The sequence below is a fragment of the Podarcis gaigeae genome (genome assembly GCF_964106915.1).
Source record: "Podarcis gaigeae genome assembly, chromosome: 5".
NCBI lineage: Eukaryota > Metazoa > Chordata > Lepidosauria > Squamata > Lacertidae > Podarcis > Podarcis gaigeae.
In genome coordinates this window covers 88,747,718-88,768,615 of record NC_139681.1, presented here as the reverse complement: position 1 = coordinate 88,768,615, position 20,898 = coordinate 88,747,718, and the positions used below count along the sequence as shown (strand labels likewise).

Genomic DNA, 20,898 nt, shown 5'->3' with positions numbered 1-20,898 from the left:
AATGTGCACCCAACTGATTAGGAGAGCTTATTCATCAAGGGTAGCCAACATAATACTGTCGAAATATCGTTGGACTGCAGCTTCCATTGCATTGCAGGGGTTTGGACTACTTGACCCTTGAGGTCCCTTACAATTCTATGATTCTATGATTCCTTCAGCCCCAGCCAGCATGACCAATGGTTATAAACCAACAATAATTTTGCAACATTAGCTCCCCCTGCTAATTTGCCTTTGCTATGAATGTGCAGTGGATCTGAATGAATCTTGCATCCCAAAATGAGGCAGGTTGCTTTAGAAAGATTCATGAGTTGTGCAAGGCAAAGGGGGATCTCTCTCAAATGCCTGAACTAGGGGTCTCTGAAATGATCATTATTCATTGTTGTGGTTCATTCATAATTTCTGTTCATGGTTGTGGTGGTTTTCAGTCCACAAACGATACATGATTGATGACCCCCCCCCCCACACATTTGCATTATATTTCCTTTGCACTGAAATGAATGATGCAGAATAACATAACAATGCAAAAATGGTGTGACTGATTACATAATACTCTTCCACAGCAGGCAGTGAGTCAAATATCATAGTTTTTTTGGAAGCTGAAGTGCAGTGGAAAAGAAACAGCAAAGTAAGTGGCGAATATAGTTTGGAGCAGAAATCAATGCCTTCTTACATTCCTAAATCTTCATTTATAAACTGCTCCCCAACAAATGTTTATGAAGTGGTGTAAATGAGAAATATTTCTTCTTCTCAGATATAGTAAAAAAAATATTAAAAAATACATCCATAATCTAAAGAACGGATCTCAAAAACATAAAATTGCACAGATTCCGGATAGTATACAGTGGTAGCTCGGGTTACATACGCTTCAGGTTACATATGCTTTAGGTTACATATGCTTCAGGTTACAGACTCCGATAATCCAGGAATAGTACCTCAGGTTAAGAACTTTGCTTCAGGATGAGTACAGAAATGGCGCGGCAGCAGCAGGAGGCCCCATTAGCTAAAGTGGTGCTTCAGGTTAAGAACAGTTTCAGGTTAAGAATGGACCTCCAGAACGAATTAAGTAGGTAACCAGAGGTACCACTGTACAATACAAACTGTGAGGCTTTGTAAGTGGGAGAGATGGCACGAGGAGACATTCATTCATTGCATGTGAGAGAAGGAGCTGACCAGCACTCTTTCAGTTACTCACAAAATTTTCCGCCACAATCTTTTTGTTTGGCCTTTGAGGTGCCACAAAGTTCTTTTTTGTTTTCGCTGCAACAGACTAACAAGGCAATCCCTGGGGAATGTCAACTAATTGATCCGTCAAGGATAACTTCTGTGCATGCGGAATGTAAATTCAAGACTAATGAATTAATGGTCTTATTTGGGAGATTTAATTTCCGTACCAACCCACTCTGAGTTTCCAGTGACAGTCTGCCAAATAAATGGTGATTCATTAGCACAGCCAGCCAACAAATGGCAACTTCCCTCACAAAACAGTCAGAGGCACAAATGTAACTTGGCAGAAGCCTCCTGCCATCAATGTGGACAATAATTAGCATGGCTGAACAGAGTTCACTCTCACTTTCCAAAGGTCTCAAATTGTTTGAATTCCTCTTTGGCTTAATGATCCAAATATTTAAATCAGCCTTCTTCTTTTTAATTCAGTATATCAGCCAGAATTCCCATGACAGGCAAATAAAATGAGTGCTTGCATGTTGTTTATGTGCCAAGCAACAACATCCCTTGCAACCAATTAAAGAATTGAAGATGAGCACCCCCTCAAAGTAACGCGTCCGAGCAAGAAATTTGCTTCTGCACATTATTCCAAGCTAAGTGGAGATTTCCCATTCCCCTCATTTATTTATATAGCATCAGCCCACTTAACTCTTTGTAACGACAATCATTTAATGGGTAGAAACGGCAACCTGCCCAAACAACAAAGCTGCTCTGTGAGAATGATACGTGGTCCGGAATTTTTAGGTAGGCCCTGACCTTCCAAAACGACGTTCACGTAGACTTGGTAGGTCAGGAGCATCCCAGTCCCTGAGATTTCAGAAGCCAAATCTGAGACCTAGGAATGGGCCCTGGTGATGTCACAGAAGCAGGCCCTGGAGATGGAAATTAATTAGGAGAGGAGAGCAGAGCAGAGCAGAGGAAGATAGTTCTCCCCAGAGTCTCTATGCTATAATTTGCAGCCAGCTCCTGCTGCGCCATAGGTGCCAACTCCCTGGGGCCTGGGTGCACCCACAAAATTCCCCATGAATGGTCAGGCACCCACAAATTCCAGTGCCAGGGCCATGCCACGCTGCATGGCATCCATGACCCTGGGCACCCATGGTCACGAAGCCAAGTTGGCACTCCTGTGCTGGGCTGAAGTTTGCAAGTTGCATGCGTGGTCTTCTTAATATATATTTTAAAATATTTATTATTATTATTATTATTATTATTATTATTATTATTATTTTATTATTATTAATATTATTTAAATATTATTAAATATTATTTATTATTATTAAAATTCCCTAGCCGGAATTAAGATTGCCGGAAGAAATATCAACAACCTCAGATATGCAGATGACACAACCTTGATGGCAGAAAGTGAGGAGGAATTAAAGAACCTTTTAATGAGGGTGAAAGAGGAGAGCGCAAAATATGGTCTGAAGCTCAACATCAAAAAAACGAAGATCATGGCCACTGGTCCCATCACCTCCTGGCAAATAGAAGGGGAAGAAATGGAGGTAGTGAGAGATTTTACTTTCTTGGGCTCAATGATCACTGCAGATGGTGACAGCAGCCACGAAATTAAAAGACGCCTGCTTCTTGGGAGAAGGGCAATGACAGGCCTAGACAGCATCTTGAGAAGTAGAGACATTACCTTGCCAACAAAGGTTAAAGCTATGGTTAGTTAAAGCTATAGTTAAAGCTATGGTTTTCCCAGTAGTGATGTATGGAAGTGAGAGCTGGACCATAAAGAAGGCTGATCGCCGAAGAATTGATGCTTTTGAATTATGGTGCTGGAGGAGACTCTTGAGAGTCCCATGGACTGCAAGAAGATCAAACCTCTCCATACTGAAGGAAATCAACCCTGAGTGCTCACTGGAAGGACAGATTGTGAAGCTGAGGCTCCAGTACTTTGGCCACCTCATGAGAAGAGAAGACTCCCTGGAGAAGACCCTGATGTTGGGAAAGATGGGGGGCACAAGGAGAAGGGGACGGCAGAGGACGAGATGGTTGGATAGTGTTTTCGAGGTTACCAGCATGAGTTTGACCAAACTGCGGGAGGCAGTGGAGGACAGAGGTGCCTGGCGTTCTCTGGTCCATGGGGTCACGAAGAGTCGGACACGACTAAACGACTAAACAACAAAATTATTAAAAGGTCTCTTACCCACCTAGAGAGCCAAGCCCCCTGCCTACCAGCTGAAGGAGGCCAGGCAAACTGGAGACTTCAGGTCAGACCCGGAGGTCTGGCAACCCAACATGGACATAAGACTTTACACGGACTCCCTCAGAAGGGAGTGGACTCCCCTTTGGAGGTTTTAAAGCAGAGGTTGGGGTTGGCCATCTGTCATGGATGCTTTAGCTGAGATTCCTGCGTTGCAGGGGGTTATACTCAATTACCCTTAAGGTACTTTCTCTACAAATCTATGCTTATATGTACAGGAATTCTGTAGCTTTGGGCACTTTTGATCATTCAAGCTCTCGAAGACCAAAACCTCCAGAAGAAGAAAAATATCATGCTGAAACATAAAATGCCTGATCACAGTGATGATCTGGGGAAGACTCCTACACTTATCTCCCATATATTTAATTTCTACATGAACTAATGTTATTTTCCCATAAAGTTTGGGACACTGCTGCCATTGAAACGAGACAGGCGCCCACAATTCTGACATATAATCGCCTATTGCCATGTGTTTTTAAGAGGATGGATTTGATTCAATGTTGGCCATTCTGTATTTTATGATTATATGATATTGCAATGGTTTTTATTGCACACCGTCATGATATTTGCAAATTTCAAATATGAATTTTCGCTTTACCCCTGATTTAAACATCACAAGGAATTGAATAAGGTTCTCACCTTTCTAACCTCAGTTGCCAGTTGCTGAAGAGAAGGAGATGCGATGCTATGCAAAACTGCTTTGCCCCTTACTGGATCGTGGAGACTCACATATGCCACAGCGTTCCTCTGGAGAACTTCCTTGAGATCCTGAAACAAGCAATCATACTGAATAAGAGGATCACATTTAAGATGTACAATATTCATTTAGTCCCTTGCAAAGGGAAGAAAAGGTGTGTGTGTGTGTGTGTGTGTTGTGTTTTACTACCCACTCCAATTCTCTAAGTAATAATTAACTCATTTCCCCCACCCTCTATAATATCATTTTAGGAACTTCAAAGAACGCCTTTGTTTAATTTCTCTCTAGCAAGGTTATAATTCCTTTTCTCACATCGTCTGAAACAAAATGAAAAACAGGGCCTGAAGGAATTAAGAATCTCTACAGTTCTAAAGCTGAGAATGAAAACATTACATACTGAAAAATAACAGGAAATTGTTTTATTTAAGAAGGGAAAAAAATCTTAAACTTGCCTCTGACAAGACACCAAACTTCAAATGCAATCAATGACACACTCTCAACGCACTTGATGTTTCAGACCAGGCAACCATTATTTTAGATTTGAATTGCATCCTTTCTCCAGTGTTGTCACTTTATTATGTTTTTTTTAAGGCAAAGGGATCTGCATGAGCCACATTTCAATTATTTCCCATTTGCCTTCCCAGTAATGAGCCGCTTGTTCTATGAAGAGGCTCTTTACGCCGAGCAGAAGGGGTGTAACAAAATTATGTCTGATGTAAAGATGATTTGAAGTGGAACTAAACAAATTTTGCTTCCAGTCAGTTACAAGGGGCCCTTTTGGTACTTCGCCCCCACCTCCCACAGCTCATTCTAAAAACATCACTACGTTGCAAGGAATAGGCTTTTTTAAAAAAATAAAAATCCGTGCATTGCTTATACATGATCCCAAGCAAATCATACCCCTCTCCATTTAGCAATAATTTCAGCACACTTCAACTTTGTTACGGCGGCATCCCCTGTCAAATCTCTCCATTAGAGTTTTACAGCTGCCGCTGTCTTCATAAAGCACCTGAGAAGAGCCAGGCCTAAATTTGCTTTTCCACCCTCTTCCCTCTAACCCACAGTGCCACCCGCTTCCCAGAGACTACCTTAGGTAAAGTTAAAGGGACCCCTGACCATTAGGTCCAGTCATGGCCGACTCTGGGGTTGCGGCGCTCATCTCGCTTGACTGGCCGAGGGAGCCGGTGTACAGCTTCCAGGTCATGTGGCCAGCATGACTAAGCCACTTCTGGCGAACCAGAGCAGCGCACGGAAATGCCGTTTACCTTCCCAATGGAGCGGTACCTAATTATCTACTTGCACTTTGATGTGCTTTCAAACTGCTAGGTTGGCAGGAGAAGGGATCGAGCAATGGGAGCTCACCCCATCACGGGGATTCGAACCGTCGACCTTCTGATTGGCAAGTCCTAGGCTCTGTGGTTTAACCTACAGCACCACCCATGTCCCTCGAGACTACCTTACACTGCGTTTAAAACCAAAATCTCATTTGGATAGAAACTGTTTCTCAGGTGGCAAGTCCTAGTCTTTATAACCCTGTACCTTCTTCCAGAAGGCAGAAACTGAAAGAGATCATTTCAGGGGTGCGAACTGTCCTGCACTATCTGTGCAGCTTTCCTATGACACCTGGAAGCATAGATTTGATCCAAGATTGGAAGAGTGCACCCAATTATTCTCTCCACAGTCTTTACAACCCTGGACAGCATTGTTTTTCCCCTGACCGTGCAACTTACAAACCACACACAGAGACCATAAGTTAATACACTCTCAACAGTACAATGGTAAAATGCCTTTTTACCTTTGAGAGATTATTTTTCCGGAGGACCTGAGTACAACAGCCTTCTCCCTACCTGTGATTCCCAGCGGCTAGTACCCAGTGATGTGCTTCCTCCAATAGTGGAAGTAATTTGTTGTTGTTTAGTTGTTTAGTCGTGTCTGACTCTTTGTGACCCCATGGACCAGAGCACACCAGGCACTCCTGTCTTCCACTGCCTCCCACAGTTTGGTCAAACTCATGTTGGTAGCTTTGAGAACACTGTCCAACCATCTCGTCCTCTGTCGTCCCCTTCTCCTTGTGCCCTCCATCTTAATACTTTGTGGCTAATAGACATTGATAGCCTTATACTCCACGAATTGGGCTAAATCTCTTGTAAAGGCATCCAAGTCAAAGCAAGATAGGCATTTTTCTTCTAATGATCACCAGCATGAGGGGTGGTATCCACACTTTTTGCACCACACTTTCTAGGCACAGATTCACACTTCAAACCTCTGTGCTTTCCCCCCTTTTTTTGCCTCACTGCTTTCCCCAGGAATACCCATTCTTTAATGCTAATTTGGGAACAAAGGACAATTCGAAAGGAAGCCTCGTTGACCTCTGGGATGAAAGCAGCCCAAGGAGAAGGGGAGGTATCTAGTCTAGCTTCGCCCAGCTGTTGTAAGGGGCCTCAGTGACCCATTACCACCTATGCTGCAGCCGCTTGCAATGTTGGGTGGAGGGAGAGAGTATGCACAAGCATCTTACTGCCACCCCCTCTACCTCTCTTTTAAATCAGAACCAGTGAAAGCGGTGAATGTCCTGTGTGAGTGCCAGGAGGTGGTTGGAGGATGGATGGCAACTAACGGACTGAGGTTGAATCCTGACAAGACAGAAGCACTGTTTTGGGGAAATAGGGGGCAGGCGGGTGTGGGGGACTCCCTGGTCCTGAATGGGGTAACTGTGCCCCTGAAGGACCAGGTGTGCAGCCTGGGGGTCATTTTGGACTCACAGCTGTCCATGGAGGTGCAGGTCAATTCTGTGTCCAGGGCAGCTGTTTACCAGCTCCATCTGGTACGCAGGCTGAGACCCTACCTGCCTGCAGACTGTCTCGCCAGAGTGGTGCATGCTCTGGTTATCTCCCGCTTGGACTACTCCAACGTGCTCTACACAGAGATATTTTGAAGGTGACTCAGAAACTACAACTAATTCAGAATGTGGCAGCTAGACTTGCGACTGGGCATAGCCACCAAGACCATATAGCACTGGTCTTGAAAGACCTACATAGGCTCCCAGTACGTTTCCGAGCAAATTCAGTGTTGGTGCTGACCTTTAAATCCCTAAACAGCCTCGGTCTAGTATACCTGTAGGAGCGTCTCCACCCCCATCATTCAGCCCGGACACTGAGGTCCAGCTCTGAGGGACTTCTGGCAGTTTCCTCACTGCGAGAAGTGAGGTTACAGGGAACCAGGCAGAGGGCCTTCTCGGTAGTGGCACCTGCCCTGTATAGGAGGATTCTCCTCAACACACAGTCACCCTAGAAACCACAGAGAGCAATGTGGCTTGGGACAGGGGGTGAAACAGGCACATTCCTTCCTGTCCTCCCCTTTTCAAATGAGAGGGGGCACTCCAGCAAGTTCTCCCCTCACTGTGTGCTCATTCCTTCTTTATGAACACCCGACTAGGGCTCCCACTTCCACACATTCAAAGATGAGCTACATGTGTTGCTAGACACAACTGTGACTATCAGATGCTATAACCCTTGAAGCCCATCTGATGATATGGCCACAGGCTTTGGGCACACTGATAAAGCTCACTGAGGTAGGGTTGGGCATGAAGTGCTGCCCCTTCCCCTCTTGATGGCATGGGTGTTGGACATTCCTCTCAACCGCTGCAAATCCAGTGTTCGTGTGAAAGGGCCCTATGTGTGCACTGCTGTACCCATGTGCAGATCTCTTCCTCCCAAATTAGCTGCCTAGGACTTTATTTCCCACGTCCCTTGGACCCATTCATGTGAAAGCCCAATGGTAATCCATAGAGATAACAGCATTGTTGACACTTCGCTCAGCAGCAGGGGGGGAAAGGCAGTGCTGCTGAAGCCTCCTTCACATTTGTATTGTGTGTGTGTGTTAGAGCAAGAGACACACATCCTTTATTCAAGTCAATCAGCATGCTGTAGCTCAAGGAGGGCACGTCGCAACATTATTAAATACACTTACGCATGCTGCAAATAGAAAGCAGAAGTCTGAGAGCAACTGTTTACCTTGGTGTGCTGTTTGATTTTAAATAGCTGGGAATGGTAAATTGGGAATCATAAACTGAAGCACCATAATTCACCGCAGTTGAATCTAACTGATAATGCAACAATTCCAAAAAAATAATAATATGATAATAGCTGTTACAGTTTCATATTCTTCATTGTTTTGGATACAGAGGATCACAACAGGCCAGGTAAAACATGTACCTGTTCTGATCCATCTTATTCAAGTGCTCTGATTAAATGTGCTAGTATGTGTTTATCCTAAGTTTTAACATTTTCCCATCCATCTTTTCCTTCTGCTTTGCTTTGTTGTCTGATCTGACAGACAGGCATGTACCAATTAACCACCCACCTAGATTGTCCTTACTGCTTATTTACCCAGTTTCCTCCACATCAATGATTGACTGAGAAAGGTAGGGACTTCTACCAGATTGACAGATTGTCTCATTAACACTTCTTGTGCCCTCAATGGATTCTGACATACCTCTAGAAAATTATTTTCATCTGGTAGGCTCACCATTCAGTTGACTCTGCTTAGCTTTTGTTTGCCACGGAGGAACACTTTAATTGTCTACAAATTGCGGGGGGAACTCTGAAAAGCACTTGTGATTAATTGCTTGCATTGGTGTGAACTAATAGCAGGCAGTGCTCAGTTCCCTTCTACAATTTTTAGGCGTCTCATTCACCTTGTTTACCTTGCTGCTGACTCATCAGTCACCACCAAAAAAATATGAGTCTGTAATGCATTTTTTTAAAAAAATGAGATCATCTTCATTTAAGTCAATAAAGCTCTTTGATAGGCATGCCGGAAACCTTGCAAACATTTCAGTCAACAGACACTCCCAAGGGGCTGAGCTGCTTTGAATAATAGAACACAAGAGTTGGAAGAAAAGGGTCATGTAGTCCAACACCCTGCAATGCAGAAATCTTTTGCCCAACTTGGGTTTCGAACCCATGACCCATCTATAAACCTTTGAGTTTCTTTCAGATTCTAATTTTTCCAGTTTTAAGTTGTTCTCCCCATTAATTTGCAATTAAAGCCCTCACAGCAATGCACCCCATGTTCGACAAAAGAATCCTGAATTTCACCCTCATGGTCCCTTCCAACTCTATGCTTTCTAATGAGGGTACCAGTATAGTGGTACCTCAGGTTACAAACACCTCGGATTGCAGACACCTCAGGGTACAGACTCCGCTAACCCGGAAGTAGTACCTCAGGTTAAAAACTTTACCTCAGGATGAGAACAGAAATCACACGCCGGTGGCACGGCAGCAGTGGGAGGCACCATTAGCTAAAGTGGTACCTCGGGTTAAGAACAGTTTCAGGTTAAGAACGGACCTCTGGAACGAATTATGTTCGTAATCAGAGGTACCACTGTAGCTCCTTACAGTGCTAGTGTCCAATGGAAATGGCGGAAATGACTGGCAGAATCCGAGACCAGGGAAGAAGAGTCGATGGAAGAAGATTGGGAAAAAAGTATATTTAAAAAAACATTGTAAAATTAATGAATGTTAGAAAGATGCTGGAATGAACTCACATGGTATTAGCAGAAATGTTATAAAGAATTAAGTTAAAATGGATTGTTAATGGGTGAAAGTGTAAAATTTAAGGTTAAATTGCGTTAAGATAAATTATGGAACAAAATCTGAGAAAGAGGGAAAGGACTTGCTGAAACAATTATGAATTAAGAATACAAAAAAGGAGGCGCGAGGAAGTCATGGAATTAAGTAAATGAAAGATAATGATATGAAAATACTGGATGTTATTGTTTTTAAATGTTATTGTTTAACTGTATTGTTTTTGGGTTTTCTCTTTTTTCTTTTTCTTTTTTTTTCCTTTTTAGTTTTGTATTTTCCTTTATTTTTGAAGTATTGTAATCCTTTTTATTATTACTGTCTATTCTTCTTTTTTTGTATTTGTTGGTTGCTGGTGCTGATCCTTCTGGCAACCCCAACTTCCCTTGGCTTAAGGACATTGGTAAAAGGCCGCATTTTCTTACCTCTGCCCACTCGTAGGAGCCGATCTTGCCAAACACAGTTTCTCCCCATGAGCAGAAAATGATGGTCCGGTCAGGTCTCCATCCTTTCTTCACTTTCCTCATCAAGGCCTGGATGAATGTAGTCATCACGGCAGTTCCATCAGCCCACTGCTGCCCACTGTAGGCACCTAACGTGCTGTGGTGGCTGCCAACTATTACATATCTATCTGGGATGGGGAGGAGGAGAAGAAGAAGAAGAAGAAAGAAAAGGGAAAGAAAACCAAGCAACTTTTGTTGTTGTTAATTAAGCAGCATGAGAAATCGGCATTGAAAGCATTAATTGTTTTGCTGAACTTTCCCATTTCTGCCCAGCTGCATTGCATCTGCTGTGCACCACTGAAATCAGCCGGCTTCAAGATGTCTGTTCACAAGAAATCAAAAGCTTCATACTTGTTAAGCCTTAGTTAGATACTCTTATCCTAACCAGAGATGCAAACATATTTTCCTGCTGTGCCAGCCTATTATTATTATTATTATTATTATTATTATTATTATTATTATTAATTAATTTATTTATACCCCACCCATCTGGCTGGGCTTTCCCAGCCACTCTTCCAACAAAATATTAAAATACAATAATGCACCAAACATTAAAAGCTTTCCTAAACAGGGCTGCCTTCAGATGTCTTCTAAAAGTCTGGTAGTAGTAGTTCTCTTTGACATCTGGTGGGAGGGCATTCCACAGGGCGGGGGTCACTACCGAGAAGGCCCTCTGCCTGGTTCCATGTAATGTTGTAGCTCGCGGTACAGAACTCTTCTGAGATCATGGCTGTGCCTCAGGGAGTAATCCGAAATGGGCATATCTGAACACTATGTCACACTGTGGGTTGTTGCCTTCTTTGCTCTAAAGCAAGCATCCCCAACCTGTGGCCCTCCAGATGTTTTGGCCTACAACTCCCATGATCCCTAGCTAACAGGGCCAGTGGTCAGGGATGATGGGAATTGTAGTCCAAAACATCTGGAGGGTCGAGTGTTGGGGATGCCTGCTCTAAAGGCACTGAGGTGTTATAAGAACATAATAAGAGCCCTTATGTGGAGAATGACCACTCCCCGCATGAAATGGGGGGTGACCTTTGCGTGGACGCGCGCAGCTCCTGGATCTGGAGCGGCTACATCAGCATAGGCTTGGCTGCACCTTCCCTCAGGTGGGATACCTGGAGGTCTCTGCCTACCCCAGTCAGCTGTCCAATCCCACTTGGGGGAAGCGTTGCCAAGGAGATCAGGCCAGGTAGGGGAGGGATTACCTGCCCACACAATAGAGGGAGGATCTTACCTGGGAATCCTCACTCGGCTCCAGAGCTTCTCCCACCCTACCCACCCTCAGTTAATGCATTATTTTGCAGGTTAACTTTTCTTCATAGGTTTTGCAGATTAACTTTTCTTCACAGGTATGTGGGCGCTGCTATGTTAAGGTCGCTGTCAAAGGGCCGGAAAGGAATTTCCCTGCATTGGCAGGTTTCGCCTTTCCCGTAGCAAAACTTCACAACTTTGGCGGTATCAGGCCTTGGGCGGAATCCTTTTGTCCATCTTCCTCTTTGCAGCGGCGATACCAGGGTTCCCCGTTAAAGGGGTTTCTGAAGGGAGGCTTTGACCGTACACCGAAAGGTCGTCATTGCTCTCCCCTGTAGGGGCGGCGTAACGGGGGCGGCTATCTCTGCTTGAACATATGTTCTCCAGAGCCGGCCCATCCCCCACACAAACACTGGATAACCCTGATGCTCCTTAGGTCCCTGGCTGGGGACTGGGGAGGGAGAACGCCCAATGCCTGAGCCAAGGTCTACCCACATTTGAAATTTAGTAAAGTTGTGGCCAATTGAATCCCATAGCACATTGTCTCGAGTCGTTATTCCACCGCTCGGGATCTGGGGACTCCGCCTGTCCACGCAATCTTTGGCTCCCAGATGTTGTCAGAGCAGAGCATGAGCAGTGGGGGTGCTGAATGTTAGCATCACACAGGGCACCGCTGAAAATTCAGAGCCCACCGCCTGCCCCTGCCTATAGAACTACAGCCTGGTAAAATTCATTAGTCTTGTCAAAACCCTTTAGAAATCCCTCAGACTTGTCACCTCAGCAGGTAACGTCAAGCTGCCTTCAGATTTCACTTCAAGAGACTGTAGGTGGCAACCGTAGCTTTAAAGCACATCAAAAAGGAACAACTTTAAAAGCCCCTGCCCAGCCTCAAATTGTTCTGGTACATTTGCTTGGAAACATAATATTTATGTCTGTCATGATGATTCTAGTCTAACAACAGTCTAGCATAAAAAGCCCCTTTCTTAAATAAAGAAAAGTTAAAGGGTATTCTTATTTTTATTCTTATCTGAAGTTACTCACACATCCCTGCTGGCAACATGTTGGCGTGTGCTGGGGAAGTCTGTATAGCAAATTGCCTGTACATTAAATTGTCTATGAAATTACATATTCCTCAGGGTTTTTACCCCCCTGCGATTACTACTGATGAACATTTTTTAATTGGGCACACACAGTCTGATTGACAAATTTCCCTGGTAGTTCTCCTCCCTGCAATAACACTGTGGAAGAATTTTAGACACAATTTGCAATGAGCTTTAACTGGTGCAAGAATCAATAGACTGGAGTTCAGAGGATTTTGTTGTTGTTGTTGCTTTATATAATATATGAAACTAACAGAGTGTAAGTGTCCATATTCCCCCCCCCCCCAATAATGTCTAGGCCGCAAGAGAACAGTACAGAACAAGTATTTGGGTGGCATTCAGCTAAGTTTTAGTCAGAGTGGACCTGTCAAAATCAATGAACGTGACTAAGTTAGGTCTATTAATTTCGGTGGCTCTGCTCTGAGTATAAAACTTAGCTGAGAGCTGCCTGAAATACACCAATCTGAAATAAAAGATGGAACCAAAATGGAAAGACTTATTATTGTTCAATATGAAGGAATGGCTGGAGACAAAGTTGATGTGTTTGAATATAGAAAAACAATATCACTGGCATTTATTAATAATTATTTATTTTTATTTATTATTATTAATAATAATAATTAGAGATCCCATTTTAGACTTCTAGTGTAAGAAGGAAAATGAAGTAACCTATTTGGGTAAGGAGGTTGGGAAAATATTGCCTTACAGAAAGTAGATCCACTGAGAGTCATTCTATAGCGATTATTTTGAATAATTTCTTTTATGTAACTGACGGAGGGAAAATGGGAAGTCCTTTTTACTTTTCTTCTCATTTATTAATTTTCTTTTCTTCTCTTTTTTGGTTTTTCTGGGGTGTTTTCTTTTCTCTTTGTTTTTGCTTAGATTGCTTTGTTTTGTTTTTACATTATTGTATTATGGGAAAGCTTTAATAAACTCCTATTTTTAAGAAAATGAAAATTGAAGTGATGAAATTTAGACAACATGCAGCACTCAGTGATTCCTAGACCAATGAGGCCCTGCACTGTCAAGCTCAGTCTGCCCCCAGTCATTCCCAACCAACTGCCTTCTTATTTTCAACCACTCCATGTGGCAGACTAAAGATAATACGTACCAGGAATTGTGGCTCCTTTTAAGTATGCAACGACGTTGGACATTGTTTTGTATGTTGGTTGTGTTTGAACTTCCAGTGTCACGGTTCTTCTTTCTGATAAGAGAGAAAGAACATATGTTTGAGATAATAACAACAACAACAACAACAACAACAACAACAACAACAACAATTTATTTATACCCCACCCATCTGGCTGGGCTTCCCCAGCCACTCTGGGCGGCATCCAGCCACAAAACACTTAGAAAAACCTTCACTTAAGTGGTTCCGTTTTGGCTACATAAGCGACACCACCACAGCCTGATTATGAGAAAAATGAGAAGGAGCAAAGGAACGCCTGCAACAAAACGTTGCCGTGTGAAGTGCTTCTTTTCGGGGTCCCAGTCACTCCCATCTGCTCCCCAGTCAATCAGCATTCTGAGTCCACTATGTATGTTCATTAGGCTCTGCAGTTTTTTGTTTTGGTTTTTTGTTGTTATCGTTGTGTTGAACATCCTGCTGCCCAGTCCAGGTATATTAAAATCTCGGATTTCCACATTGTTTTCTACGGCCTATTCTCCAAAAGCATCTTGTCACATGCGGCAGAGCTGCTACACTCACTTCCCGGTAGCTGGCTTGATGCTGCTTACTGGGAGGGAGAGGGTAAATAGTGATGCAATAGGGGGATCAGGGCAAGGCAAACACGCCAGCACAGCCAATCTGGGGCTCCTGCCAATGCATTTGCACCATGCTGACTTCCTCCCATGAACTAGCAGTGACCCACCAGCTAGGAAGATAGCATAGTGGCTCCGCCACACCCAGTATGATCCAGGAAGCAGCCTACCCATAGAATGAGGTTATCTCAAGGCCTTGTATATCTATATGTCTCTTCTTTCCAGCCAACCCAGTTTTTCCTCCCTGCTGCCTCAACAGTTAGTCCAGGCTTCCTCAAACTCAGCCCTCCAGATGCTTTTGGCCTACAACTCCCATGATCCCTAGCTAGCAGGAGCAGTTGTCAGGGGTGATGGAATTGTTGTCTCAAAACATCTGGAGGGCCGAGTTTGAGGAAGCCTGAGTTAGTCAATGTCCCATGGATACTGAGCATGCTCAGTCTGTGCTGGACTCTTCTGGGTTCCTCCTCCTTTGTTCTGTTCAAACAAGCAGCAATGTTTAATTAATACCCACTTTACTAGAAGAAAAGAGCCACAATGGGGCTTCTGGGAGGGGGGTTACTTCTTGAATTATAAATGTAGTTTCTCTTTCCCCTCCTGCTTTAACCAGTACTAACTGATGGTGTTAAGTAAAGTTCCATATTGCACTTTATAGTCATCTCTGTCTTCCTTGAGGTGAGACACAGAACCTTTTCTGCAACAAGCCCCCTGCTACTTTAAAACTCCCAAATTTAATGTTCCTCTACAAACCTCAGGGCTACCCCAGTCTGGTAATACCTCCCTCTTCGAACATCGCTGTCGCCTGTTTGGCAGTCGAGAGAAGAGAATGGGAATTGGAATGTAGGATGGTGTATGTATCAAAAGTCATGGAACCAATGGGAAGATGTGGGAAGAATCAGAGGCAATTATTTCGCTGGCTGTTCCTCCTCAACCAACCCTAGTCAGCTCATTTTCTGGTCTCGTTCCAGAAGAGCAACGGAAATGTTTCCACCGAGAGAATATTGCAACAAGGAAAATAACCCGTCCCTCTGTCTTTGTCAAAAGGGCTTTCAAGTTCATGTTCCCAGCATTTGACTAATGAGTTTGTTTTAAAAATTAATTAAAACTAATATCTTTTTTCTTTTCTTTTACCTCTCAGGCTGAGAAAACAAATGACCTCATTACGGGCTGAAAGGGGAGCAATAGCAAATAGACTTTTCCTCCCCCCACCTTCAGCAAAATGTTAATAATAATACAACACAGTGCAAGCCATGATACTGAAGTTCTTAGCATTAATACCAATAACGTGAGTGGGGATTTCGCCTGCGCATAGATTCACTAGGCACACAAATTCACTCCCACCAAGCCTGGGGTTTGGATGGGGTGAGACCAAGATCATCAATCTTGTGGTTCAGATTTGCCTGTGTGCCCAGCTGTGTATTTATTTATTTTTATTTATAAAATATACCGCCCTCTTACAAAACACCAGGGCAGTATGCAGCTATATAAAACCATTAAAAATGGTACAAGCACAGTATATGGTCCCATCTTCACTATACATTCAAAGCAGTATCGTACAACTTTGAGCAGTCATGGCTTGACCCAAACAATCCTGAAAAGTGTAGTTTGGTAAGGATGCTGAGAGTTGTCAGGAGGGCACTATTTCCCTCACAGAGCTACCTTTCAGACTGACGGAGCCTCCAAGTCTCCCTGTTTTCCTGGATTTACAGACGCTGTCCCAGTTTGTGTGGACAGGCGGAGTCCCCAGATCCCGCGCGGTCCCCCCGTCATGTGGAATAACGACTCAAGACAATGTGCTATGGGATTAAATTGGCCACAACTTTATTAAATTTCAAATGTGGGTAGACCTTGGCTCAGGCATTGGGCGTTCTCCCTCCCCAGTCCCCAGCCAGGGACCTAGGGAGCATCAGGGTTATCCAGTGTGTGGGGGGGGGATGGGCCGGCTCTGGAGAACATATGTTCAAGCAGAGATAGCTGCACCCGTAACGCCGCCGCCGCAGGGGAGAGCAATGATGACCTTTCGGCGTACGGTCAAAGCCTCCCTTCAGAAACCCCTTTAATGGGGAACCCTAGTATCGCCGCCGCAAAGAGGAAGATGGACAAAAGGATTCCGCCCAAGGCCTGATACCGCCAAAGTTGTGACGTTTTGCTACGGGAAAGGCGAAAGCTGCCAATGCAGGGAAATTCCTTTCCGGCCCTTTGACAGCGACCTTAACGTAGCAGCGCCCGCATACCTATGAAGAAAAGTTAACCTGCAAAACCTGTGAAGAAAAGTTAACCTGCAAAATAAGACATTAACTGAGGGTGGGTAGGGTGGGAGAAGCTCTGGAGCCAAGTGAGGATTCCCAGGTAAGATCCTCCCTCTATTGTGTGGGCAGGTAATCCCTCCCCTACCTGGCCTGGTCTCCTTGGCAACGCTTCCCCCAGGTGGGATTGGACAACTGACTGAGGTAGGCGGAGACCTCCAGGTATCCCACCTGAGGGAAGGCAAAGCCAAGCCTATGCTGTTGGAGCTGCTCCAGATCTAGGGGCTGCACGCGTCCACGCAAAGGGCGCCCCCCGTTTTAAGTGGGGAGCGGTCATTCTGATTTGATTCCTAAGGCTGTCCCTATTTTCATCAAAGAAATGTTGGAAGGTATGGTGGGATGTCCCTCTTTTCGTTGGAGAAATGTTGGAGGGTATGGAGTTAAGCAACCACCGAGCTAAAGAGAGAAGTAACTATACAACCTTTAGAAGACATCTAAAGGCAGCCCTGTATAGGGAATTTTTAAATGTTTAATTATGTGTTTATATATGTTTGAAGCCGCCAAAGTAGCTGGGGCAACCCAGTCAGATGGCTGGGGTATAAATAATAAAATTGCTGTTGTTGTTATTGAATAGGACATCCCTATTTTCATCAGAGAAATGTTAGACTCTAACAGAGGATAAGGAGTAATGGTTAAACCATGAGAACTGTAGTTCTGTGAGGGGAACAAAGGTCTTGATTAAGTGAAGCTCTGAACATTTCCATGTCAGTATTCAATTTTTTAAAGGAAAAAAAATCAAAATTCATCAGCAACATTTACACTAATATATACATTTTTAATGAAATTTTGCCTGGTTCACAAACTTTGCAAACAATTTCCCTAGTGCGTGCAATTCCCCCTGAGAGTGATGGGAACTGATGTTGCACTATCACTGTCCAGATGATTTTGCAGGGAGGGGGGAGGGGAATGGCTGCTCCCCATGGATCTAAGGGGCAGTGATTCCCCCCCAACAATACAATCATGGTATGGGTATATCAGCTGCATTTTAAACAGGCACAGCAATATGATATAGCTAAGTAGACCCACCAGAATTACTCATTTGGCCTGGAAAGCCATTGTGGTCAGGCCAGACCTATCTGCTCTGCACCTGGGGCAGGTAAAAATGTGGCTGGGCCAAAAGCGAGGTTGCAGCCTTACCTCATATCATAGCTGGGTGCACAACTCTTTGCAATCAGACAATTGCCATGGCTTGCAGAGAGCTGTACACAGAGCTTTGCAAGCACTGAAAATCAGTTGATTGACTAGCTGCACCAGGTAGTAGCTTTCTGTAAGAAGAACATATTTTTTTTGCATCCATCTCCAATCCACAGATTGGTTGGGATGTATACATGAGATGAATCCACTTTTGAAACTGAATTCCTCAAATTTCTCCCCCGTCCCTATTGCTGCAACAGTTACAGAAGAAGAGGGGAAATAGAACCCAATTTTGGTGGCCACACCGTGCCTTCTTCAATGGCCATTTCATCCTTAAATGCGTAGTAATGAAAGAGAATGTTCTCCACCGGCAAGCGGTATGTTCTGGAATCAGATAATAAAATGAATGGGCACATTGTACAGTAACATTGCTTGGTTTAAAGGCTTAGTGCGCCTAACAAAAGGCTCAAAGAGCTCTCAATGGAGTATGGAAAAGGAGTAAAATTTAATTTCCCTTAAACAGTTCTGACAACAAATCTCACTTTCCACTGTTAGACGTCCGATGAAAGACTTTAAAGGTCTTGACAACTTTATCTCTTCCTACTTTATGCTCTGGAAAGTGACAGGGAGACTTTAGCTTAATGCGGCTTGAAATATTCTCTAAACTTTATCTAAGCCATAAAGCTACTTCACGACTAAAAGAACAGAAAGGGATTACTCTTATCATTAACAGTTCCAGTTTGGCCCCATCTTCCTGAGCCCTTTTTACTTCGAAAACCATTAGCCGATACATAACGAACACACATGGCCTCATGTTCCTTTGTCACTGTTGTACACAGTGCATATCTGTGGCCGCACATGGATAGCACTGAGGGCCCAAATTGTATAGGAAATGTTTCATGTGATATGTCAGAGGTGGGTCTCCAAATGTTGGACTACAACTCCCATCATCCCTGATTATTGACATTTGCTCAGCTAATGGGAACGGACACTCAGAACAATGCCTGCTGATGTGGCATGTCCTTTATGTGCCTATATATGTTGTCCAGGATTGTAAAGACTTGCAGAGAGAATAACTGGGTGCACTCTTCCCACCTTGGATCAAATCTATGCTTCCAGGTGCCATAAGAAAGCTGCAGAGATAGTGTAGGATAGTGCGCACACCAGAAATGATCTCTTTCAGCTTCTGCCTTCTGGAAGAAGGTACAGGGTTATAAAGACTAGGACTAGCTGCCTGAGAAACAGTTTCTATTCAAATGCGATTTTGGTTTTAAACACAGTGTAAAATAGTCTCAATGGGAGTATATTGTATTTAATTATGGGGTATCAGAGTTTTTAGGGGTCTAACCAGACTGGGATAGCAGGCTTGTTGGTTTCTGAATGTCTGATGTAGATTTTCAATTTTGTTGTTCTGTATGGGACAATGACAATAAAGATTATCGTATCATATCATATTGTATGGTTCAAATTGTTCCAAACCATGTGGCTGTCTCATGCACACATCTTATCATGTAGTTGCTCCTATAAATGTGGTCTCTTACTGTGGGTTTGTGTGGGGTGGGGCAGTACAGTGGGGCAGTGCAGGCTGTAACCTGCAATAATAATAATAATAATAATAATAATAATAATAATAATAATAATAATAATAATAATTGCTATTTTTCTAGGGCGGTGGAACATGGTGGGAAATTAAATGTGTCATTAGATCTGCCTGCCCAGTGCCACCACAGCCAGAGAACCTACAGCTGGGACCCACTGATAGTGGAGGAATCCCACAAGACCAAATGATGCTCAGAACTACCTCAAACCAAGGCGCCGTTTACAGGTGATAAACAGACAAGCACCCCCAGTGCAAAACTCAATGCTTTGGTGAGATTCAACATAGCTTGACTGGGTGTCTTCTCATGCAGTGGGGGTTCTACCCCAGCAGCTACCATATGCCCCCAAAATATGCTCAGGAAGATTGGGGGACCATCTGGAGCAGATTGGGGGGGGGAATGCGAGTAGCTGATAAACCGGAAGTCTCATTGTGTGAATGGATTTCCGTTGCATAAGCCATTTATGACTGAGCAAGGATATGAATTAACATCCTTGCAAATCCGGAATTCTCCCCAGTACATCACTGGGAACCTCCTTCTCTCATAAAGATAGATAGATGCATAGATAATTTTTTTATTTATGTATGAAATTTTCCAATTTAATAAGTTTAAAGTGTATCAATTTCATATGCTTTTTAATAGTGGGGATTTCTTTTAGGGATAACTACAGTGGTACCTCGGGTTACAGACGCTTCAGGTAATGCGATTTCAGGTCGCACACCGCACCGAACCCAGAAGTACTGGAATGGGTTACATCAGGGTTTCAGCACTCGCACATGCACAGAAGCACTAAATCACACTTTGCGCATGCGCAGAAGCACCAAATTGCGACCCGTACGTGCACAGATGTGGCGCTGCGGGTTGCGAACGTGCCTCCCGCACGGATCACATTCGCAACCCGAGGTTCCACTGTAATGCTAATAATAAACAGTCTCTTACACTGTAGAAAGTACACAAACAACTTTACTTAATTAGTTTCCATTGCTTTATCCTGGTACCTTTTTCATCTCGGAAATTGATCCCTTCCACACTTTGACTCAAATCTGGAAAGAATTTGCAACCCGAGGTTTTGTAAAAGAGAAATGCGCACTCTAAAATGGATGCTATCTATGTAGCAGGCCAGCCTGATAGGGGAATATTCTACACTGCATCATTAATACAGTGCATTTATCTCTGCAAAATTAATTCTTGCTTAGCAGTGTATCAAATAGTCTATGAAGAAAGTTAATTGTGAATCAATGGCTGCAGACAGAATGCTGAATATACTGTAAACTTTCTCATGCAATGCCTTATTTAGCACAGCTGATGAACGACTGGAAGTTGCTGCAGTACGAACTTGCTCTTCTGTCACCTTTTACATGGAAGTGATTGATCCCTTGGACACTGTTTGTTTAATCTGATTTAACTGTTTTCCACCCTCCTCTAAATAAATCTGGATTGATTTTTAAGACCTTTTGCTGTTCAACAGCATAAGCTGGTGTGGTTTTCCTCATAAATATAATATACACTCCTTTCAGGCTGGACAGAAATTGATAC

At 43.6% G+C, this 20,898-nt stretch overlaps 1 protein-coding gene across 5 annotated transcripts in view; it reads right to left on the bottom strand.

Annotated features, from left to right (window-relative positions):
* NAALADL2 (N-acetylated alpha-linked acidic dipeptidase like 2) overlaps positions 1-20,898 on the bottom strand; it is a 797,888-nt gene that overhangs the window by 173,937 nt on the left and 603,053 nt on the right. For all 5 annotated transcript variants that reach the window (XM_083739414.1, XM_083739413.1, XM_083739415.1 and 2 more), the window contains 3 exons: positions 13,678-13,770; positions 10,138-10,343; positions 4,070-4,198 (listed from right to left, as the gene is read on the bottom strand). In XM_083739414.1, the coding sequence (XP_083595540.1) occupies positions 4,070-4,198; positions 10,138-10,343; positions 13,678-13,770 (428 nt within the window). The remainder of the gene's footprint in view (positions 1-4,069; positions 4,199-10,137; positions 10,344-13,677; positions 13,771-20,898) is intronic.